The 25328-nt window shown below is 44.5% G+C and overlaps 1 protein-coding gene across 3 annotated transcripts in view; it reads right to left on the bottom strand.

Moving 5' to 3' along the window:
* Positions 1-17453: 17453 nt before the first annotated feature.
* Positions 17454-25328, bottom strand: part of Drd3 (dopamine receptor D3) — a 56713-nt gene continuing 48838 nt past the window's right edge. Inside the window, exons 5-7 of one of the 3 annotated variants that reach the window (XM_045148233.1) lie at positions 24158-24232; positions 18215-18563; positions 17454-17650 (exon numbers count right to left, since the gene is read on the bottom strand). In XM_045148233.1, the coding sequence (XP_045004168.1) occupies positions 17454-17650; positions 18215-18563; positions 24158-24232 (621 nt within the window). The remainder of the gene's footprint in view (positions 17651-18214; positions 18564-24157; positions 24233-25328) is intronic. The other 2 variants (XM_012950759.2, XM_004666858.3) reach the window with 2 other exon arrangements.

Below are 25328 nucleotides of genomic sequence, written 5' to 3'. Positions count from 1 at the left end.
TCCTACCTCTACCTCCCAAGTGCTGGGATTAAAGGTGTGCACTGCCACACCCAGCTCTATTTATTTATTTATTTTCATTTTAGAGAGAAAGAGAGAGAGAGAGAGGGAGGGAGGGAGGGAGGGAGGGAGGGAGAGGGAGATAGAATTGACGTGCATCTTCTGGGGATTGGGGGTCGCATGTCTTTAATCCCAATACTTGGGAGGCAGAGGTAGGAGGATTGCCGTGAGTTTTAGGCCACCCTGAGACTATTCCAGGTCAGCCTGAGCTAGAGTGAGACCCTATCGCAAAACAAACAAACAAACAAACAACAAACAAAGAACTGATGTTCCAGGGCCTCAGCCACAGCAATTGAACCCAAGATGCTTTCACCACCTAGTGGGCATGTGAGATTTTGCACTTGCCTCACCTTTGTATGTCAGGGTTATATGGGATCTGGAGAGTCGGACATGGGTCCTTAGGCTTCTCAGGCAAATGCCTTAACCGCTAAGCCATCTTTCCAGCGCAGCAATTCTTGATTAAAAACAAGCAAAAAAATGTAGTGTTCCTGACTCAAAATCATTCTTAAGTATAATTCATTTCTGCCCACGCTCATGTTCAAAAAAAAACCTGTCCTTTGGCTGGAGGGATTGCTTAGCAGTTAAGGAATTTGCCTGCAAAACCAAAGGACCCAGGCTTGATTCCCAAGGACCCACATTAGCCAGATGCATAAAGGGGTGCACGTGTCTGGAGATCATTTGCAGTGTCTGGAAGCCCTGGCACACCCATTCATTTGTTCTCTCTCTCTCCCTCTTTCTCTATCAAATAAATAAATAAATAAAAATAAAATATTTTTAAAAACCTGTCCTTGATATTTTCAGGCAACAGGTCTATGATAAAATACAAGTATCAGGGCTGGAGAGATGGCTTAGTGGTTAAGTGCTTGCCTGTGAAGCCTAAGGACCCTGGTTCGAGGCTCGATTCCCCAGGACCCACATTAGCCAGTTACACAAGGGGGCGCATGCGTCTGGAGGTCATTTACAGTGGCTGGAGGCCCTGGCATGCCCATTCTCTCTCTCTTTCTATCTGTCTCTTTCCCTGTCTGTCATTCTCAAATAAATAAAAATGAACAAAAAAATTTTAAAAAATACAAGTAGGATATATTTTCTTAGATGTGAATCATTCCTTGTAATCAGAATTATCATCTACCTTTTCCCCCAACAATCTTGCAAGACAGAGAAGAGACCATTGTCCATTTCTCCTGAAAATGCTGAGGCACAGAGAGATTTGCTTCTTAGGGTCTGGAAACTCTAGAAGGCAGACTTTAATCTAAATTGATTGAAATAGGACCATTAGGAAAAAGAATTTCCAAGCCACCATCATTTACACATACAATTACCTGCCAAAGATCTCTCTACACTGGATATTACCTAAGGATTTCTTTGGAAGCTGGTGAGTTTATGTGGATTTTCCTGATAAGACACAGGTTTGCCCCAGTGAACAGAACGTATTGCAGTTCAATAAAAGCAGACACTATGAGAGAAATCCAGGCGGTACCCACCAAGCCTGGCAGCAGAAAATGAGGGGAAAGGGACAGAAACCAAGTGGGAGGGAGAAGTAGAGTCGGTTATAGAGAAGGAAAATGTGCGAAATATTTTACCCTCGAACTTGTCTTTATGAAAATTTGATATGTCAAAATTCCTACTTGAAAAGGAGATAAATAAAGAGGTAATTATTTGCATTACAAATTAACTTTTCACTTCAAAAGAGTATTTACCACAGGTGTGATGCTGTGATGAGAGACTTTAGAAGACACCATGACTTGGGCGACGGTGGGAGATTTAAACAATGAATCCCGGTTATAACATCATGGGAGGTGATTCCAGTGTTAAAGGGGAAGATAGAAGATACAGGAAGAGCCGGGCGTGGTGGCGCACGCCTTTAATCCCAGTACTCAGGAGGCAGAGGTAGGAGGATGGCCGTGAGTTCAAGGCCACCCTGAGACTCCATAGTGAATTCCAGGTCAGCCCGGGCTAGAGTGAGACCCTACCTTGAAAAAACTCAAAAGAAGAAAGAAAGAAAGAAAGAAAGAAAGAAAGAAAGAAAGAAAGAAAGAAAGAAAGAAAGAAAGAAAGAAAGGTGGGAGGGAGGAAGGAAGGAAGGAAGGAAGGAAGAAAGAAAGAAAGAAAGAAAGAAAGAAAGAAAGAAAGAAAGAAAGAAAGAAATCATTGAGAAAGAGAGAAAGAGGGAAGTTCTCCACAGAGCTCAGGCACTGAAAAGGACAAGAACAAAAGGCAGAGGTAAAGGGGTACAGATAAGCTTGAACACAAAGGGCCACCAGGACCTTCAAGAACAGAAGAAGGAAGATAAAGTTGGGAATAATCTAAACTTCACAAAAAAGCATTGAAGTTGGCCTCATTTGGAAGCACAGATGTGGGCAACTTTCCCTCTGAGTCAAAAGTGTAATGTTAAATGTTAAGAGTTCTTGCCTTTTCTGTTATTTATTTCACTTATGAACTCTCTAAGGTGCAAATGGTAGGTTTTTGTTTGTTTGTTTTATTTTTCAAGGTACAGACTCACTTTAGCTCAGGCTGACCTCACTATGGAACTCACTATGTAGTTTCAGGCTTAGGGGCTAAGGTGCTTGTCTGCAAAGCCAAAGGACCCAGGTTTGATTCCCCAGGACCCACGTAAGCCAGATGTCCAAGGTAGCAATGTGTCTGGAGTTTATTTACAGCAGCTGGAGGCCCTGGTGTGCCCCTTCTCTCTCTCTCTGTCTAATAAATAAATAAAAATAAAAGATTTTTAAAGGAAGCTGCAGTGAGGGACGTCTTACTGCACCAGTTACTTTGTGCTACTGTGGTGACCATGCCTCGCAGAAACACCTAAAGTGAGGATTTTTGGCTCGTGGCTTTAGAAACTACGGAGGTGGTGGTAGCCAATGGCAGAGGCTCCTCACATCACAGTGGACCAGAAAGTAAGAGTGCGCGTGCTGAAAGCAGGAGCCAGGTGATACCCCTCAAAGGCCTGCTCCTTGTTGCTCACTTGCAGCAGGTAGGATCCACCTCCTAAAAGTTCCACAGCCTTCTGAAAATAGCACCACTAGCTGGGGGGAAAGCAGGCAAAACACAAATGGGGGACATTGCCTGTTCAAACTACACCATGCTCCATCTGTCCTCCTCTGGACTAATAATGATCTCATAATACTAAATGCATTTAGCTGGATGTTGCAGTCAGGTTGGCATTGCTGGTAGAAATCACCCAACCAAGAGCAGACTGTGGGGAAAAAAGAAGTTTATTTTGCCTTACAGGCTCAAGGGGAAGCTCCATGATGGCAGGGAAAACAATGGCAAGAGCAGAGGGTGGACATCACCCCTGGCCAACATCAGGTGGACAATAGCAACAGGAGAGTGTGCCAAACACTGGCATGGGGACACTGGCTAGAACACCCATAAAACCGCCTCCAACAATACACCCCCTCCAAGAGGTGCTAATTCCCAAATCTCCATCAGCTGGGAACCTAGCATCCAAAACACTGAAGTTTATGGGGGACACCTGAGTCAAACCACCACACCAGGTGTGGAGACACACGCCTTTAATCCCAGCAAAGCAGATGTAGGAGGATCACCATGAGTTCAAGGCCACCCTGAGACTACATAGTGAACTGCTCAGCCTGGGCTAGAGTAAGACTCTACTTAACAAAAAAACACACACAAAACAGCAAAATGCATTTAGTCTAACTTAATTCAAGAGTCCCCACCATCTTAACAGCCCCCAACACATTAAACGTCCAAAATTTGAAGCCTTTTCTGAGAAACTCTTAACTGTGAACTCCTGTCAAATCAAGAAGAGCGCTACATAATTCCAACCCACAATGATGCAGAGCAAACATTCCCCTTCCAAAAGGGAGGAAAGCTTGACCAAAGCATAATTAAAACTGAGAAGGGCAAACACCACACACTTACATACCTCTGTGTCTAGCACCCAGGGAACATGATGCCATTATGTAGGATCCAGTGACCTGGGCAACTCTGCTATGTGGCTCTTCAGCCTGCAGCGCACAGGGCCTCTCTCCTGACGTGGGTACGTGGGTTCTCTTACCACCTACAGACCTACAGACATGGTGTTTTTGCCATCTCCAAAATCATGCAACTTTGGCTTCACCCTTACAACATCACACAGCAGACTTTTTATTTCCAAATTTTATTTATTGATTTGCAAGGAGAGAGAGAAGAGAAGAGACAGACAGAGAGACAATGGGCACACCAGGGTCTCTAGCCACTGCAAACGAACTCCAGATGCCTGTGCTCCTTGTGCATATGGCTTACGTGGGCCCTGGGGAATTGAACCTGGAACCTTTGGCTTCTCAGGCAAACACCTTAACTGCTTAAGCCATCTCTTCAGCCCTGCACAGCAGATTCTTAGGGGTTCCCTGCAGAGAATATGGACCTGCTACACATTGCCTGGCCTCACAGGCTTTCTTTAAGAATCTTGGTGTGAGGGCTGGAGAGACGGCTTAGTGGTTAAGGTGCTTGCCTGCAAAGTCTCAGGACCCATGTTTGACTCTCCAGATCTCACTTAAGCCAGACACAAAGTCGCACATGGGCACAAGGTAGTGCATGTGTCTGGAGTTCAATTGCAGTGGTTGGAGGCCCTGGTGTGCCCATTCTCTCTCTCTCTCTTTCTCTCACTCTCTTGCATTTAAGAAAAAAAAAAAAGGTCAGTCCATTGGGCTTGCCTCAAAAAAAAAATCTTGGCGCAAGCCTTCGTGATTCTATGCATCTTATATTTCTGTATGCTTACAAAACTATCTCCACATGGAGGATACCAAGACCTGCTGCCAATCTGGGACATAGACAAGCCTCCTTGGACCAAATTAAATAGTTACCTTTGAATTTAACCTCACTCAGATTTTTAGGATATAGACACAATGTAGATAAATTCTATGCTGGACACAAATGGCCTCTGGACTAATTCCCAGCAGAGTCACTTCTCATCGAAACCTCACGAGCATAGCCTTCACTGCTGTCCTTCCGTTGGCATTCCGCTCCTCCGCACTCCCTCCCAGCAGGATCACCCATTAAGCTCTGCTTATGACATTCTAGAGCTTCTCTACCTGCATCTCCAGACTCTTCCAAATTCCTCCTGGGAACCACTTCCAGAAGCTCAAGAACCACATGGTTAGGGTTTTGTTTTGCTTTGTTTTGTTTTGATTAGTTGGTTGGTTTTTCAAGGTAGAGTCTCACTCTAGCCCAGGATAACCTAGAATTCACTATGAAGTGTCAGGATGCCCTTGAACTCATGTGATCGTCACACCACTGCCTCCCAAGTGCTGGGATTAGAGGCTTGTACCACCACACCTGGCAACAGCTAGGTTTTGTAACAGCAATGACCCCACTTCTCAGTATTATTTTGTTTTAATTTTTATTTAATTATTTGAGAGAGAGAGGGAGAAAGAGAGAGAGAGAGAGAGGTTGAGAGAGAGAGAATGGGCACACCAGGACCTCTAGGCACTGCAAACAAACTCCAGATACATGCACCACCTTGTGCATCTGGCTTACATGGGTCCTTGGGAATTGAACCTGGGTCCTTTGGCTTTGCAGGCAAGTGCCTTAACCATTAAGCAATCCCTCCAGCCCTTCAGTATTATTTTTATTGTTGTGTCCACAGTACATGACAGATACAAGAGGTGAAGTTGTTTTTTTTTTGTTGTTGTTGTTTTGTTTTGTTTTGCTCCTAGCTTCAGAGAATGTAAAGCTTTGGTACCAGTGACACCTAAAGATGAGGTGCTAGCTTCTAGACAACAGTACTCTTTGTAAATCAATGGCGCTTATATGTGCTGACTCAGTCAACAGAATACGTGAATGTGAGGAATGGAACAAGCTCTTTCATCGTTCGTCTTGTAAGGACACTAATCTATCATGTCAGAACCATGTTCTTACTGACTTCATTTAACCTTAATTGCCTCCTTAGAGGCCTCATCTCCAAATGCAGCTGCTCTGGGCCTTAGGGCTCAATGTATGAATTTTGGGACAACACAATTGAATCCATAGCAAAATCTCCCTTGCTAATTTATTGTTAACTCAACCTATCTCCTGCCCACATCAAGTCCTTGAGTTTTTTAAAAAATATTTTAAAATTTTATTTTAACTTATGTATTGAAAGAGGGAGAGAGAGAGAGAGAGAGAGAGAGAGAGAGAGAGAGAGAGAGAGAGAGAGAGAATGGGCTCACTGGGGTTTTCAGCCACTGCAAATAACTCCAGGCAAATGCACCCCCATGTGCATCTAGCATATGTGGGTTCTGGAGAGTTGAACCTGGATCCTTAGGCTTTGCAGGCAAGTGCCTGAACCACTAAGCCATCTCTCCAGGACCGTTTGCTTGTTTTAAGACAAGGTCTTACTATGCAGCTCAGGCTGGACTTGAAGTAACTATATAGACCAGACTGGTCTCAAACTTATACTCCTCTGCCTTAGCCTGCTGAGGGCTAGGATTCCAGGCCTTTGTCCCCATACTCCGTATATACGGGCTTTTGTGTCTTGCATTGAGTATAAGTTCATCATTTTGCATATGAATATGCAGTTGTTCCAGTATCATTTTAAAAATATTTTAAAAATATATATTTTATTTATTTATTTGAGAGAGAGAGAGAATGGGCGTGCCAGGGCATCCAGCCACACTACAAATGAACTCTAGACACATGTGTCCCCTTGTGCATCTGGCTTACGTGGGTCCTGGAGAATCAAACCAGGATCCTTTGGCTTTGCAGGCAAATGCCTTAGCCACTAAGCCATCTCTCCAGCCCTTCTAGTATCCCCTTGTGCATCTGGCTTACGTGGGTCCTGGAGAATCAAACCAGGATCCTTTGGCTTTGCAGGCAAATGCCTTAGCCACTAAGCCATCTCTCCAGCCCTTCTAGTATCATTTTTTAAAGGATTTCCTTACATATCAGTTTACCTTTGTGGAAAGTCAATTGGCTATAAATACAAGGATCTCTGGAGTTATTTTGGTCAATTGGTATATCTTAACTAACTATACAGTAAGGTTTTTTTTTTGTTGTTTGTTTGTTTGTTTTTGGTTTTTCAAGGTATAGGGTCTTGCTCCAGCCCAGGCTGACCTGGAATTCACTGTGGACTCTCAGGATGTCCTACTTCTGCCTCCCGAGTTCTGGGATTAAAGGTGTGTGCCACCATGCCCGGCCATTACAGTAAATTTTGAAATTAGGGAATAAGTATTATCCAATCCTTTTCTTCCCACCTTTGGAAAATACAGATTTTCTCTTCAGTCTCTGTGGATTTACCTATTCTGAATATGTGTTCTTTTTAAAAATTGTTTTGGCTAGTCTAGGTCTTTTGCATTTCTATATAAATTTTACAATCTGCTTGTCAGTTTTTTTTTTTTTTGAGAGAAAAAAAAACCTACTGGAATTGTGAGAAGTATTGCATAAGCATATATATCAATTCAGAGAAAATTGTCATCTTAACATACTGAGTCATCTAATCTAAGAACATGAAATGTTAAAGGTCTCTATTCTCTTTTTAAAATATTTTATATACTTATTTGAGCGTGAGAGAGAGAGGGAGAGGGGGAGAGAAAGAATGGGCATGCCAGAGCCTGTAGCCACTGCAAACAAATTCCAGATGCTGCACCACCTTGTGCATCTGGCTTACATGGGTCCTGGGGGATTGAACCCAGATCCTTAGGCTTCACAGGCAAATGCCTTAATTGCCTAGCCATCTCTCCAGCTCCCTATTCTCTTTTGTTAATTTCTTTTCATAAACACATTTTTAAATTGAGGTAAAATAAACAAAAGATAAAATCAGCCATTTGTAAGTGAATAATTGGGTGGAATTTAGCAATTCATAATTGTGCAACCACTACCTCTACGTAATTCTAAGACTTTCATCAGCATAAAAGAAAACTAGGAACCCTGAAGCAGCTACTCCCCATTCCCCTTCTCCCTCACTCCTGGCAACCAATGTCCTTTCTGTCTCTGTGGATTTACCTATCTAGATATTTCATATAAATAAAATCATAAGCTACCTGACTTTTGTGTCTGGTTCTTTCTTAGGGCAATGCCTTCAAGGTTCGCCTGTACTGTAGCATATACCAATATTTCATTCCATTTTCCTTCTTTTTTTTTTTAAATTTTTATTTATTTATTTGAGAGTGACAGACACAGGGAGAAAGACAGATAGAGGGAGAGAGACAGAATGGGCACGCCAGGGCTTCCAGCCACTGTAAACGAACTCCAGACGCATGAGCCCCCTTGTGCACCTGGCTAACGTGGGACCTGGGGAACCGAGCCTCGAACCGGGGTCCTTAGGCTTCACAGGCAAGCGCTTAACCGCTACGCCATCTCTCCAGCCCTCCTTCTTTTTTTTTAAAATGTTTTTTGAGGTAGGGTTTTACTCTAGCCCAGGGTGACCTAGAATTCACTATGTAGTCTCAGGGTGGCCTCGAACTCACAGCACTACCTCTGCCTCTAGAGTGCTGGGATTAAAGGCGTGCGCCACCACGCCCGGCTTTCATTCCATTTTCTTGCCAAGATGAGAATTACTTTTGAGACCAGTTAGGGATTAGACTATCCCAACTAACCTTCCAATGGGAGAGAGACCAACTAGGCTGTTGATGAGGCTGTTTCCAGAATGGATCCTGTGCAGAAAGCTGAAGGAGCCGGCACGCGGCCCGGAGTGCAGTGCATGCGGCCGTGGCCCCTACGCATCACTGAGAAATTTCTCCTCTAGTTGCTAAGAGTGTTGACAAGGAAAGCTTCTAGCCGAAGAGATCCTCTTAATATTTTTATTTATTTATATGTTTGTTTGTTTGTTTGTTTGACAGAGAAAGAGGGGGAGAGAGAATGGACGCACCAGGGCCTCTAGCCATTGCAAATGAACTCCAGACACTTGCGTCCCCCCTTATGCATCTGGCTAACGTGGGTCCTGGGGAGTGAAACCCGGGTCCTTTGGCTTTGCAGGCAAACACCTTAACAGCTAAGCCATCCCTCCAGCCTAGAAAAGATCCTGTTTGCCTAAAACAGCCCTCCTCCCCAGAGGTAGTTCTTATGCAGTGACTGGCTGGGCTCCCAAACGCTCCACCTGCTCTGGGGCCCCCTGTTGAAATCTTCTCTGGGTGAGTGTACCACACTTCCTTGGCTGGCGTCTACTCCCTTCACTTTCCTTCATGGGTTGGTTTCTGAGTCATAGCTCCTTACACTTCTCCATTCTCTATGCAAATCTCCTTGCCAGAGTTTTGGCATGGGCCCTATAAAGTCGATGCAATTTGAGTTGGGTCATTAAAAATCGAATATTCTGGCCTGGAGAGATGGCTTAGCAGTTAAGGCATTTGCCTGCGAAGCCTAAAGACCTGTGTTGGACTCTCTGGATCCCACATAAGCCAGACACACAAAGTGATGCAAGCTCACAAGGTGATGCACCCCTCTTTTTGCAGTGGCTAGAGGACTTGGTGCACCTATTTTCTTTCTCTTAAATAAATAAGTAAATAAATAAATAAAAATTTAGGGCTGGAGAGATGGCTTAGCAGTTAAAGCCCTTGCCTGCAAAGCCTAAGGACCCAGTTCAATTTCCCAGGGCCCACATAAACCAGATGCACAAGGGGGCGCATGCATCTGGAGTTTGTTTGCAGTGGCTGGAAGCCCTGGCATGCCCATTCTCTCTCTACCTGCCTATTTCAGCATCTTTCTCTCTCTCAAATAAATAAAAATAAAATATTTTAACAAAAAATTAAAAATTTAGAAAAAGAGAAAAATTGGGCAGAAGTATCTCATGGAAGTGTCCAGAAGCCATAGATTGTTATTAGGAAAAATTCAGTGCCAGGGGTGGGATATCTTCCAGGGAGTTGTTGGCCAAGGAGGCCCCAGATGCTCTCAAAATGTTACAGGCTATTGCCAAGGCTCTTGGATGCTCAGAAGAACTAGGTGGTAAGAACCTATTACTGAAAATTCACATGCTTGGGCTGCAGGTCCCTGAGAAATCAAGCTGGAGCTGAGCTGGAAGCCTCCTCCCTGTCAACCAGCTGTCAGGATGCTGTAAAGACCTATGCAGCCTATTGGGGGAGAAAGGTCATCAGTGGTGTTAACCAGCAGTCGACCCTGCAAACCTGATGGCCAAATGTACCAACTGGGGCTAGCTATGGTGGCATGTCTGCTATGGAGAAAACCAACTGATCTCTGGCTGGACTTGAGGCCCTCGTCTCTGGGGTGAATTGCTGCCTGTTACTGAAAAGCTAATCAAAAGTCTGTGCCTGGGGTAGTCATAAGCCCTAGGGGAGAAACTACTACTGCTTTCTGGCTAAATGGGTATACTATGCCCACCAAACTACCCTCTAAGACATTTTCCTTTATGCCCATATATTAATGACACTCTCACTTTTGTCTCGAGAAGTTTCTCTTTTCAGATGGAGGTGACCACCGGGGGAACTCAAAACTCACCAAAGTGCTGAGAAGAAAGGACAGTGGTACATTGGGCACTACGTGAGACAGCCCTTTCACACCTTCCAAAGCTCAGGAAGCATTGCGGAAGAGGTGACAGGAAGGAAGAAGTTAAGTGCCAAAAGACAAGGAGCAGTGTTTTGCAATACTGTCTTCCAGACACGAAGTGGATGTGGTATTCATGACCTCACAGTAGTTGAAGGTAATTACACAAGATCTGCACAATAGGAGGGAAAATGATGACATCAAAATGGGAGAGAGATTATTTGGAAAGAAGGGGTTCAGTAGTGGGGAATTTGGAAGGGGGAGGAGGGAGGATGGTGAGAGGAGATTATGATCATGGTATTTATATCTATGGATGTTTTCAATACAAAGTATATTTAAAAGTCTGGCTATAGATTTTAAGGATTTAGAAAATAATGTATATCCTTCTAGGGATAGGTTTAGCTTGTATTATTGTAGTCTTAGGAAACAAGACTCAGCACATTTACCTATCATCAAGTTGAACTCCAGAAAGTTTGCAGAGTTGACTCAGACCACTAAAGGGCTGGAATATGACCTCTTGTGTTCCAAACGATTGACCATCCATGCATTTCCTGCACATATCTTCTTGCCTTGCAGACTGCCTTCATCATGCTTCACGGGTTGAATTGGGTTTCCCAAGAACACAAGTTATATCTCCTAAACCCTGGAACCTATAAGTGTGATCCTATTTTGAAATGGAGGTTTTGCAGATGTAATCAAGTTGAGAAGGTTATAGTGAATGAAGGTAAGCCCTAATCCAATGATTTGTAAAAGCAAAATTTGGACTTAAGATACAATGCAATGTGAAGATGGAGGCAGGAATTGGAGTGATGTTGCCACAAGCTAAGGGACACCAAAGTTTCCAGCAACCACTGAAAGCAAGGGAGAGGTAAAGGAGAGCCCTATCCTAGACCCTGCAGAGAAAACGCATCCCTAGCTCGGTCCTACGCATCCAGCTTCTAGAACTGTGAAAGGGGAAGTTTCTGTTGTTTGTAAAATTTATTGGTTTAAAAATGAGAGAGTGAAAGAAAGAGGCAAAGGGAGAGAGAGAGAAAAAAAAATGGGCATGCCAGGGCCTCTAGCCACTGCAAACAAACTCCAGATGCACATGCCTCTTTGTGCATCTGCCTTTCACATGGGTACTGGGGAATTGACCTCTTGTCCTTAGGCTTTGCAGGCGAATGCCCTAAGCGCCGAATTGTCTTTCTCCAGCCCTAGTTTCTGTTGTTTTAATTGCCCCGTGTGTGGTATCTGGTTATGGCAGCCCTGGAAACAAAAAGCAAAACACTTCTCCCAGGTGGGGAGAGATGGAGCGTCAGGATGGGATGTTGGACAGATATTGCGAGTAACAAAGTAGGTTGTTGAGGAACATAGGTGTTCTGATGCTCCTTTGCTGACCAGGAGGAGGACACGGGACACAAGGCAGACTTCAGCAAACAAGTATGTGCTATCATTATCCGGGGTTTTAGATTATACTATCCTTGGAGTCACGTGGCTGTGTACCCGGGGAAGGGCCATATTATGCACTGTCCATTTGTTTAGCAAGCAGCTTCCAAAGTCAGCTAAATGTCCTGAGTATGTTTAGGGGATAAGCCACAAGGAGAACAAAATCAGATTTCACATGAGGGTTTGGAAAGACTGTGTCAAATAACTTGAGGAAGAGGATCCAGGTAGGAGGTGAACCAGATAGGTATGACAGCTTAGGGGGAAATAGTCGTAACAACACTAGTGATAATAGTGAACTCTTCCTCTTGGTGGGTCTTCGTGGTGGACAGAGCCCATCTGTTACAGTTTGAGTGTTAGTGTCCCTACACAATTCATATTGTGATGCAATCCCCAGTGCAATAGTATTGAGAAGTGAGATCTTTAGGGGGTCATCAGGTCATGAGGGCTCTACCCAAAGCCATGGGATTAGCAATTTATAAAGGGAACTAGCTAGACTTAAAAAAATTAATTAAAAAAATATTTTTTGGAGAGACCATTGGCACCCCAGGGCCTCAGCCACTGCAAACTCTAGATGCTTGCACCACCTAGTGGGTATGTGTGACCTTGTGCTTGCCTCACCCTTGTGCATCTGGCTTATGTGGGTTCTGGAGAGTCGGACATGGGTCCTTAGGCTTCTCAGGCAAGTGCCTTAACTGATAAGCCATTTCTCCAGCCCCCTAGCTAGACGTTTTGATTTTCTGTCCTTCTGCAGTGTGAGCACATAGCATTGGTCCCATTGGGAGGAAGAAGTACTAAGACACAGTTTTACTCACAGATAATGAGGATGAAGTAATAAGACACAATTTTACACACAGATAATGGACCCTTGTGAGACACTGAATCTGCTGGACCCTCCAACCTTCAGAGCTGTGAGAAAATAAAAACTTCCATCACATAAATTATTCAGGCTGTTGTCTAGAGTTCTACAGCCTCTTCCCCCAAGACCCAGACTCTACACCCAAGGCAGGAACTCAATGCACAGGATGGAGATGGCTGGCTGTGGTGGACCAAGTGGTCCCAGGCCCTGAGCTTGGCCCGAGAGCTCAGGTTCTGGCCCTGCCAGCCTGTGCTATGGAGCAGAGCTGACACTGGCATCACCTGCACTGAGTCTTTGTGGCAGGAGGTAGCCATGGCAACTCACTCCCTCAGCTGATGAGTAGACAATTAGTTAGAATAGAGGAATCAAGTTAATTGCCTGTCATCCTCTCTGTGCTCTCTGTGTATTGATTCAAATTAAGCTTTCTCAGTCTTCTAATGTCAGCAGATACCAAATGGAAAGCACAGACCTGGGAGCTAGGACCTCTAGAAACCAAGCATTTGTGAGTGAAGCCCTTCACCCTAAAAAAAAAAAAAAAAAAGAAAGAAAGAAAAGAAAGAAACCCAAAGCTCTTTGCTGACCTCCGTTGGTTTCTGACATAATGAACTGCCTGATGTTAACCCTTCCCGATGTCAGGACCATCCAACCAGTTTTTCCCTCTTGTTCCGAGAAAAGATCAAAAAATTCAAACGAAAGCCTACATTTGTCAAAATCCAGGGTGGATCAGAGAGAAATCGTCACATAAGTTAGCAGTGGCTGTTCTGCAGCGTGTGTTGTCCACATTGGGGTCTGGGCTGTAAGATCTGGAGATGTTACGTGACAAGTGACACCAGCAGCTAAATTGCCAAGTAGAGCTCCCTGTCCAAACCCTAGGGCTTCTTCTCTATAACCAGATGTGCTTATTTGCAATTGTTTTTTTTTTTGTTTTGTTTTTTGAGGTAGTCTGGCCCAGGCTGGCCTGAAATTCACTATGTAGTCTCAGGCTGGCCTCGAACTCAAGGTAATCCCACCCAGCTCTGCATCCCGAGTGTGGGATTAAAGGTGTGTGCCACCATGTCTGGCTTCACACTAACTTTTTTTTTTTCAAGGCAGGGTCTCACTCTAGCCCAGGCTGACCTGGAATCTACTATGTAGTCTCAGGGTGTCCCTGAACTCACAGCGATCATCTTACCTCTACCTCCTGAGTGCTGGGATTAAAGGCGTGCGCCACCACGCCCAGCGATTTGCAATTCTTTTCTTCATTTCTTCAGATGACTGTTGTGCCTAGAATACCTTTCTTACATTTTACAAGCGTGTCTCAACTCTAATACTTACCCAGAAAGCCTTCTCAAAGCTGAATACGAGACTTCCAAACACTGTGAACTGTCATTGTTTATAGACAAGAAGTTCAACACTGAGCATGCGTCTTTTTCCTCCCTACTTGGGGGCATATCTCCCTGGATGGTTTCTCAGCACCTAGTACAACACCTGGCACATACTAGGTGATCAACTTATAATTATTGAACAAGTGGTTGAGTTTGTAAATGAGTATAGGATAAGGTGTTACAGGAACATGTTTGCTGAAGGTCTAGAGTTGAATGCTGTTTGTAATCTATCTGGATTTCTGTACTATTTACATTTTACCCCCAAGGTGTGGAAAAATATACAAAGTTTCTTTGGGTTCTAGAATAGTCTTCCCCAAGGACTCCACTCTGTTGCCCGAAGGTCAACATCTCTCCTGAGATTTTTGGCCTTGTTGGTTCTGAACGCAGTGAGCACTGAGGTCTAATGTGCTAACCTGCGCTGGGTTCTATAGAGGATACTAGGAGCTGAGGGAGGGGCTCCGGGAATGAGGAGGAAGCAGTCAGTGCCTTGGAGACAGGTCTTGGATTTCTCATAAAACCTCTTTAAAAAAAAAAATTATGTTTTGTTTTGCTTTTTTGTTTTTTGAGGTAGGGTCTTGCTTTGGCCCAGGCTGACCTGGAAGTTACTATGCAATCTTAGGCTGGCCTCGAACTCATGGCAATCCTCCTACCTCTGCCTCCTGAGTGCTGGGATTTAAGGCGTGCGTCACCATGCCTGGTCTTAAATTTTATGTATTTATTTGCAAGCAGAGAGAGATTGAGAAAAGAGAGACAGACAGAGAGAGAATGGGCCCACCAGGGCCTCCGGCCACTGCAGACGAAGTCCATATGCAGGTGCTTCTTGTGCATCTGGCTTATGTGGGAATTGAACCTGGGTCCTTTGGCTTTGCAGGCAAATGCCTTAACCACTAAGCCATTTCTCCAGCGTTAGCACCTCTTCTTGGACTAGAAGGAAATGTGGCAAAGTGTGTGTTGTGTGGACTAATAGACCCTGTCTAGGTAATAGGCACTTTTCCGTTTAACGGTGGAAATGATAGAATAACTTTCATTTCATTGTCTGTATAAAGTTTGTAGTTTATAGGCCCTTGGGGCAATGTGGCAAAGTAGAATGAACAACGAGCTGAGATTTAGCAGATTTGAGTGATTATCATTAATTAACTAGGGGGCAGTAGTTCTGGGCCTCAGTTTCCTTTTATGTAAATAAAGAAGTCAGAACCAAATACTCTCCACACAAGGTGGCGCATGCGTCTGGAGTTTGATTACCATAGCTAGAAGCCCAGGTGTGCCAAATCTCTCTCTCTTGCATAAAATCTTGGTATAGATTGTGAGGTTGGATAGATGGCTCAGCAATTAAAGGTGCTTGCTTGCAAAGTCTGACAGCCTGGGTTTGATTCCCTAGTACCCATGTAAAGCCAGATGCACAAAATGGTGCATACAACTGGAGTTCATTTGTAGTGGCAGGAGGCTCTGGACACACACACACATGCTCTCTCTCTCTTTCTCTCCTTACAAATACATAAATAAATATTAAAAATAAAAAACAAAAACTGGTGTAGATTGTTTTAGAGTCAACCACGGCCGAGAGTGAAATGCATATGTTGGCTTGCTTCTAAGGGTTTTGTGTGCACGTGGATGGGGTGGGGCGAGACTTCTCCCGGAGCTATGTTCTATCTTTTCTTCCCATCTTCCCCCACCCCCGTCTTAGTGAGAAGCAGTGAGCCATGCCATGCCAGTACAGAACATGGCGATCAAATAGAGGTGTGCCTGAATCTTTTGCCACTTACTGATGGACCCGTGGCAAGTCTTGCTCTGCTCCAGTTTCCTTATCTACAGAACAGATCCATTTTACCTAAGGGTATCGTCAGGGTTGCAAAATAGTTGCTATCATGCCTCCTCACAAAGACACTCACTGGTGGTATGTTTCTGTCTTCAGAATTCTGATTTTTTTAACATGGATTTCTGTGATATTTTATCCCTGTGGCTCATCTGTTTTCATTTACTTTACCTGGAAAAAAAAACATCTAAGAATCACAAGGCTTTGCTTTTGTGGATTTTAATGGTGCCAAGACTCAGCTTTGCTTGTAGTATCTCCCTATTGAGCTAGATGGCATAAAGTGAACAGACCGCATTTTCACACTGAGTTACAACATGAACATTACTATGGATAATGACATTTTTAAATGCTGGAATTAAACTATTAGGATGAACAGGTAACTAACCTCACTAAGAGTATGTATATATTTTTTTCTTATTTTAAACTTAAGGTCTAGAGGAATAAGAATGGGGTGAGAACAGCCTTGGATTCTCTAAAGTTTGCAGGCTCTTTAAAATTTTAATAGCATTGTAGCAGGTATCTGCCATGCTATATACTAATAGCTTTTAAAGGTAAATTTATTAGAGTTCAGGCTGACAGCATTTCATAAATTATCCATAAATTTGATCTTGATTCTGCAATCAATAAAAAAAAATAGCTTCTGTAGGTAAGAGGGTACATGATTGAAGCATTCTAACTCTTTCTAAATGCAATTTTGAATGACACTTACAAATTATTCCTAGTAGACAGTTTTTGAGAAACCACACCCCACATTCTGTTACTTTTTTTTTTTTTTTTTTTCCAAGGCAGGGTCTCCCTGTAGCCCAGGCTGACCTGGAATTCACTATGTCGTCTCAGGGTGGCCTCGAACTCACGGCGATCCTCCTGCCTCTGCCTCCCGAGTGCCGGGACGAAAGGCGTGCGCCACCACGCCCGGCTCTATTACGCTTTTGAACACAGTTATTGCAGTGGTAATGGTGTTCTGCAGGGCTGTGAACCCCCCTCACCAAATGGAACCGGTTCCATTCTAAAGAAGGGCGGGAACACTGGCCTTGCCTTTCACATTTTAGGACAGAGTGAAGGAAACGAAACAGCTGACTGACAGTTAATTAAAGGTCGGAAGGAAGAACGAGAGGCTGTTCTGCAAACTGGTTAGGATTTCCAGGACCTCTGCTCAGCTGTGCATGTTGAGGCCTGTTCATTTCTTCTCTCCACATGTTGCGTCATGCGATGACATCTGTGTGTGTGTGTGTGTTGCATAAGTTTTATCGGCTTCTTCCTGCATTATTGCTTTTTTTTTTTTAAAAAAAAAGTTTAACAATCTGAAGACTGGGAGAATGAAGTCAGATGAAGGCTAAGGAGGTAGAACATTCCACTGCAGAGGAAACAGCTTGGTCATACCTAACCAGGGTTGTTCTTCTCCACCAGTCTTCATCTTACCACATGCCAGGGGGAAGTTCACAGTCATCCTGAGCAGGCCCTGATGGGCGGCCGAATAGCCCGTCCTGAAGATGCAGGCAGCCGGGCCGCAGCCGCCTCTCCTCCTTCAGCAAGACAGGATCTTGAGAAAGGCTTTACGGAATTCGACATTGAAGGTGGTATAGATCACGGGGTTGAGGGCACTGTTCATGTAGCCCAGCCACGTCGTGGCTCTGTAAAGCTCTGGGGACACACGGCATGCCTGGCAGTGGGTATTAAGGACATGAGTCAAGAAGAAGGGCAGCCAGCAGATGATGAAGGCCCCTAGGTAGCAAAGGAAGAGAGGATCTGGGTAGGATGTTTGTTCGCTTCTTTCATTATAGCATAAAAATAAGTCACAGTTGTCTACATGGCAGTCACCTTGCTGGGTTTTATATACTATTTAATATTGTTTGGTTTGGCTGATTTGTTTACTCATCTATTTTTTTTTAAAATTATTTATTTATTTATTTATTTGAGAGCGACAGACACAGAGAGAAAGACAGATAAAAGAGGAGAGAGAATGGGCACGCCAGGGCTTCCAGCCTCTGCAAACGACCTCCATAAGCGTGCGCCCCCTTGTGCATCTGGCTAATGTGGGACCTGGGGAACCGAGCCTCGAGCCGGGGTCCTTAGGCTTCACAGGCAAGCGCTTAACCGCTAAGCCATCTCTCCAGCCCTTTACTCATCTATTTATTTATCTATTATCTATTTGCATTTTGTTTGTTATTACACACACACACACACACACACACACACACACACACTGCCAATTTCTGTCAAACGTGATTTCTCTAGCAGCTCCAACTGACAACCTAAGCTCATGAAACCGTCCCAACTCAGACTTACCAAGCACAATGGCCACCATCTGTGTGGCTTTCTTTTCCCGGAGTGGCACTCCACGAGGCTGCAGGGACCCCAGCTTCAGGGATGTTGATAACCTGCCATTGCTGAGCTTCCGAACCTCTAAGCTGAGCTTGGGGCCCACGGTGGGGCTCAGGGAGTCCCGAGTCCTCTCGGCCCTATCCAATCCCCCTTCTCCTCCTTCTTGGAAGCCTGGGTGTCCCAAGGCCGGGTCTTGGGAGATGCTGTAGTAGTGCTTCAGAGCCCTGTGGGGGTGGCTGGGAGACAGGGGCTGCAGGTGTGACGACAGAGGCTCCTGACGTTTCTGGGGATGTTGTTTATCTTCTTTGTGGTCCTGAAAGGGAAGGACAACGGACATAAGGAAGGTGTGGCAGTCAGGTTCACGTTGCTGGTAGAAATCACCCAACTAAGAGCAGCTTGTGGGAAAAAGAGGTTTATTTTGTCTTACAGGCTCGAGGGGGAAGCTCCACGATGGCAGGGAAAATGATGCCATGAGCAGAGGGTGGACATCACCCCTGGCCAAAACAAGGTAGACCATAGCAACAGGAGAGTGTGCCAAACACTGGCAAGGGGACACTGTCTATAATACCTATAAGACCGCCCCCAATAATACACTGCCTCCAGGAAGCATTAATTTCCAATTACCATCAACTGGGGAACTTAGCCTCCAGAACACCGAAGTTTATGGGGGACACCTGACTCAAACCACCACAGAAAGGCAGACCATCGTTCTGTGTAGCCTGCGGAGGGAGTACTGAGACCATAGGAAGTTGTGGGGAATGAAGAGAACATTCCAGCACGGTAACCCTTGAGGACAGTAGCCTAGCATTGTGGCTTTCTGAGTAGCCTTTCTGCGTTAGAAAAGCCTGGTTATAGATGTGGGCCAGCAAAACCTGGAATATAGGAAACTCAGCCAGACAATGATTCTATTTCTCAAAGGGATAAATAACAATAATCACACAGTGTCGTGGTTTGATTCAGGTGTTCCCCATGAGCTTATATGATGGGCAAGTCCTCAGCTGGTGACAATTTGGGAATTGGAGCCTCCTGGAAGGGATGCATTGTTGGAGGCGGGCTTCCCCTTGCCAGTGTTCGGCACACTCTCCTGCTGCTGCTGTCCACCTAATGTTGGCCAGGAGGTGATGCCCAGTGTCTACCATGCCCACGTTTCCCCCTGCCATCATGGAGTGTCCCCTCAAGTCTGTAAGCAAAAATAAACCCTTTCTTCCCACAAGCTGCTCTCGGTTGGATGCTTTCTGCCAGCGATGAGAAGTTGACTTCCACATATGGATTAGCTGCAAAGCACTGGCCCTAAATAGTTAAAATTTGCTTCTTATCTGGGTGTGTGTGAATATGAGTGAGGACATAGATGAAAGAAGATTGCTGAGAAGTCCTTAACTGCTGAAGCTAGCTGATAGTGACTCAAGGGTTTGTTAGTTTTTGTTTTTTTACTTTCCATTTAATTCAATTTGGTTTTGTGTGTTTCGTTTGTTTTATTTTCAGATGGGGGTCTCATGTAGCCCGTTTTGGTCTTGAACTTGCTATGTAGCCAAGGATGACCCTCTTGCCTGTACCTCCAAAGTTTTGAGATTATAGATGTGTCCACCACTTTTTTAACTTTGTATTTGGCATTTTTGAGATTTCTACAATATAGTTTTTAAAACAGTATTTCATTTTTACTTAGTTATTGAGAGAGAGAGAGAGAGAGAGAGAGAGAAAGAGAGAGAGAGAGAGAGAATATGGGTGTGCCAGGGCCTCTAGCCACTGCAAACAAACTCCAATGCATGTACCACCATGTACATCTGGCTTACATGGGTTCTGGGGAGTCAAACCTGGGTCTTTAGGCTTCACAGGTAAGTAGTGCCTTAACCACTAAGCCATTTTTCCAGTTCTAAAGTGTTTTTTTTGTTTGTTTGTTTTTGTTCTTTTGAGGTAGGGTTTCACTCTAGCTCAGGCTGACCTGGCCTTCACTATGTAGTCTCAGGCTGGCCTCCTAACACTGCCTCCCCAGGGCTGGGATTAAAAGCCACCACGCCAGGCTAAAGTTTTGTTCTTTCTTTTTTTAAGAGAAAAGAATACCTAAGATTTTCATCACAACTTTCCTACTTCATAGATGTAATCTTTCAGTAAATATATTAAGTATCTCTAAGCTTCATTTGTAAGACAGAGAACAAAATGGAAAAAAATGGCTTAAGGATAATCGGTCTCTGAGAGTAGAAAATAAAATATAACATTTTTCCTGATATTTTGCCAGAGGAAGAGCGCAGACATGTGTGTCTTCAAGATTTGAACTCTCCATGTTTGAAACATGAGACACTTGTGTCATCCTTGAGTAGGAAGCAGGACTCCCCAACTCCCTGTAACAAAGCCAGCTGTTCACTCCATACGTTTCCTTTCCCATGTCCCCCAAGGCTCTTGGAGCTCAGGTACATGAATAAAACCCAGGCAAGGGGAAGATTCATACGTGAGACTCTGCATTGGAACCAGAGAGATGAAGAGGCTTCAACATTCATCTGCCAGTGGTGGCATACGATGTTCAGCCCCTAGGTCTTCTGACTGGATTGTTTCTGAGGTGCCCACAACACCTCCTGGAACTTCAGCCTTCTTTTGAGCTGAGAGCTTTCAAATAACACCCTTCCTACATGTGAGTGTCCGCACCCAAACTTCTCACTTTTGTCTCTTTAGTTTGAATAATCCAGTCTTCCAAATATAGAATACTGGTGTACTTGCACTCAGAAACACTGTTGAAGGATGAGTAAGTGTAGTCAAGATGATCCAGTGTTCTAAAGACTGAGCTGCAGTGGTATTTTTAGGGACTCTAGGGTAACGTATATTTTTATTTTTTATTTTTAGAGAGAAGGAGAGAGAAAATTGGCACGCCAGGGTCTCAGCTCCTGCAATGGAACTCCAGACACTTGCGCCACCTAGTGGGCCCATATGACCTTGCACTTGCCTCACCTTTGTGCATCTGGCTTATGTGGGATCTGGAGAGTCCAACATGAATCCTTAGGCTTTACTGGCAAGCGCCTTAACCGCTAAGCCATCTCTCCAGCCTGAGGATGTATTTTGAAATGTTTTTGGCTTTCATTTGATGAGATTTCCTAATATTAGTGTATCATGTTTTGACAACTTACCATCAAGATCATATTTACGATTGAGTTGGCATGTATTGATCTGAAAATGACAACATTTACCTTCTAATGAGTTACTTCTGAAACAGGAGAGTCAGAGGACGTTTTCTTGGGAGTGCCTTTGAAACTAGAGGACACCCTGGGTCCATCTTACTGATGTGGATGTTTAATTCCACAGGAAGAAAGTGATTCTTCCAAGATCACCTGCTGGGGAGTGTTTTACAACTTGCTCTGCAAAGCCTTACCCCTATCTTCGTGACTAATGTGGGAAACACGGATTCCTCTGGGTCTGGGTGTCTTCTAGCTGACAGAGACCTTTACTCCCAGACGGCAGCGCAGACCCTAACTTTCCACACCCCTGGCAATATGCCCTGGATGTCCAATTTCTCCTATGTAGTTGTGGTGGTTTGAGTCAGGTGTTCCCCATAAACTTATGTGTTCTGAAGGCTAGGTCCCCAGCTGGTGACCATTTTGGAATTGGAGCCTCCTGGCAGATAAGCCGGGGCGGGGGGGCAGGGTTATGGGTATTATGGCCAGCTTCCTCTTGCTGGTGTTTGGAATGCTCTCTTTGTGTTGTTGTCCACTTGATGTTGGCCAGGTGGTGATGTCCACCCTCTGCTCATACCATCATTTCCCCCACCATCATGGAGCTTCCCCTCAAGTCTATAAGCCAAAATAAACCCTTTCCTCCCACAAGTCGCTCGTGATCTGGTGTTTCCTGACAGCAACGCAAAGCTGACTGCAACAGTAAAATTGGCGCCAGGTAGTGGGTTGTTGCTGCTAGCAACCTGGCTGTAGCTTTGGTCATTTGGGACTGACTTGAGAAAGGAATGTGGAAGGATTTGGAACCTTGGTCCAAGAGATGCCTTGCAGTGCTGTAAGTACAGACTGATGGACTATTCTGGTCAGAGTTGAAAGACCTGAATGCAGTAAGAACTAAAGACTGTGAGGTTTGGTTTATGAGGGGGAGAAAGAGCTTTGCTTGTACTGGGCTAGAAACAGTTCATGTGAGAGGCTTGCTGTTAAGCTCATGTACTAAGAACTTATGCAGGGTTGCATTGCAAAGAAATGGACTGGTGTGAGCAGAGGGATATGGCACAGAGAGAAATGAAGTCTTTGGGCTAAAACTTCTGTCTGTTCATCTGCAATTGTTTGAGAGATTACAACCATTGAGATTGAGCCAGCTGACCTGCATTGGGACAATAGGAAGAATGCAGACTCCTTTGAAGGGGCCTGAATGCTGAAAGGGCACCTTGTTCTTCAAAGTCTGCTTTATTCTCCCCTGGGTTAGTAAGTTGGTAGCCCATCTGGTACTCTGGAGGAAACAAAGGCAGGCAAGAGAGGATCATTGGAATTGCAACATGGTTTTGTATTTTGGAAATGGCCATAGGCAGTGTGAAACAGGCTTGTTGGATTGTGTGGTGGAGACCCGATGGAGCTGTGAAGTTCAATTGTGGATTGCAGTGGACCCAGTGGGGATGTTTTCCCTGTTTGTTTTAAATCTTGTATTGGCTCAATATTTCTTTGCTATGCCCAATGCCATCTTTTGCAGTGTGAATGTTTATTCTGTGCCATTATGGTTTTTTTTTTTTTTTTTTTTTTTTTTTTTGTGGGGGTAATACAGTTCAGTTAAAAGACTTTGGTTTATGGGGATGTTTCAATATCACTGAGATTGATAAAAACTATAGGAGCTTTTAAAGTTGGATTGAATGTATTATATTTTCCATTATGTATGGTTATCAGTTTATGGGGGCCAGGGACAGAATGTGGTGGTTTGATTCAGGTGTCCCCCATATACTTATGTATTCTGATTGCTAGGTCCTTAGCTATTTGGGAATTGGAGCCTCCTAGAGGTAATATATTGTTGGGAGTGGGCTTATGGGTGTTATAGCCAGTTTCCCCTTGCCAGTATTTGGCACACTCTCCTGTTGTTGTTATCCACCTGATATTGGCCAGGAGGTTATGTCCACCCTCTGCTCATGCCATCATTTTCCCTGCCATCATGGAGCTTCCCCTCGAGTCTGTAAGCCAAAATAAACCTTTTCCTCCCCCAAGCTGCTCTTGGTTGGGTGGTTTCTAACGGCATCGCGTAGCTGACTACAATAGTGGTTAAATACGCTTTTGTTTGGCGTTGGCCCCTTCTTGGACCCTGGATCTGTTGTGGCAATTTCAAACTGCTTATCCATCTTTTACCATTTCCGGCAAGACTCTCTAATTACTACATTAGGCCCGTGTAAATGTGCTTAATCAATTATACAGAATCTGGATAGGACTCCTCCCTTTATCATTATGTGCTTTTGAAGTTTCATCCCTAACGTGCAGTTCAGGGAGAGGAAGGTTGATCTTAGATTTGACATCTGGCTCTATTTTATACTCTGCTCGCCAGGGGAGCCAGGATTGGCTTGAATTGTTAGGGAGACCATGAAATTTTCTTGGTTTCTTGGTGCATATTCAGTGGCAAATGGGACACTTGGAAGTCTTCCTCTCCTGTCCTTGGCTCTCGCCATGTGTCCTTATTGATGTTCCCTGTGCTGCAAGTGGCTCTGGGTAGTGTTGTCACATCACACTCAGGAGACATGTGCTCCAGTCACTGGGATCTAGTTACATGATTTCTGAATATTATTTGATGAAGTCTGTGCTTAACCTTTGGACAGATGCTCAGATTTTACCATGCATTGCAAATGTGTGGGACCAGTGCAAGATTCCACTTTGGAATGGGAGCGAAATCAAGACAAGCCAGCATCTCATGGGAAGGTCTCTTATTCTTTTCTTGTGGTATAGTGCATAGCCTACTTACCATCTGTCCCCTGGCATCTGATGGAAATTTAGCCCTTATGGAAAACTGCCGAATGGAGTTCAGTCGCAGACGGGACTAAGGTAAGTTGAAGGAGAAACAGTCAGTTGTAGGCTAAGCTCTGCATGGTTGAGCCATGCCTTATGTTTACATTACTACATTACTACATTACATGCATGATAATGCTTTGAATGTAACCTATTCATACCCTGAGGCTTGAGTCCTGGCCCTCTTCTGTGGGGATCAATAATAATCTTACTATGCTCAAGCCTTGGGTCTTCAACTTTGGGGGTCTTATCTGTCCTCAGCTCACGAGAGATTGACCTGGGATCTCTGATTCTGCCTTCAGGATCAAACTCTGTTTTTCCTTTCTTTTCTGATCACTGACTTCCACTGCTCATCCCATCTGGGGGCTTGTCTTCATATTGTCCTCACATCTCCGCCAGTTCTGAGCTGCTTGTTGATTCTTTCTTGTCCTGATCCCCAGCTCCACGAAGGCAGAGGCCATGCCATACTCCCACGGTCCCCTCCCCTGTAGACTGCAAGGAATTGGTTCTCGTCTGTTCATGCTTTGAATACATGGCAGGTAAACCATTATGTAGCTGGGAGTGCAGTAAACCAAATCTACAGCTCAAGGAACTGGCCATCTCTGACCTGAGTGAACGTTAGGCTATCAAAGCTGAAGTTCCCAAGACCTAAGTAGAATGAGAAGGAGTAGTGCTGAGGACATAAACTTAAAAAAAAAACAAAAACAAAAACAAAAAACATATTTATTTATTTGAGAGCGAGCGATAGAGAAAGAGTCAGAGAGAGGGAGAGAGAGAATGGGCATGCCAGGGCCTCCAGCCACTGCAAATGAATTCCAGACACATGTGCCCCCTTGTGCATCTGGCTTACATGGGTTTTGGGGAATTGAACTGAGGTCCTTGGGCTTTGCAGGCAAATGTCTTAACTGCTAAGCCATCTCTCTAGCCCCACTTTAAAAAAAATTGTAATTTTTATTTATTTATGAGAGAGAGAGTGAGATAGAGAGAATGGGCACACCAGGGCTTCCAGCCATTGCCAACAAACTGCAGACACATGTGCCACATTGTGTATCTGGCTTACATGGGACCTGGGGAATTGAACCTCAGTCCTTTGGCTTTGCAGGCAAGTGCCTTAACCACTAAGCCAT

This window comes from Jaculus jaculus, chromosome 4, assembly GCF_020740685.1.
Source record: "Jaculus jaculus isolate mJacJac1 chromosome 4, mJacJac1.mat.Y.cur, whole genome shotgun sequence".
In the NCBI taxonomy this organism is placed as follows: Eukaryota; Metazoa; Chordata; class Mammalia; order Rodentia; family Dipodidae; genus Jaculus; species Jaculus jaculus.
The sequence above is the reverse complement of the archived record's forward strand: the minus strand, read 5'-3'. Positions and strand labels throughout refer to the sequence as shown.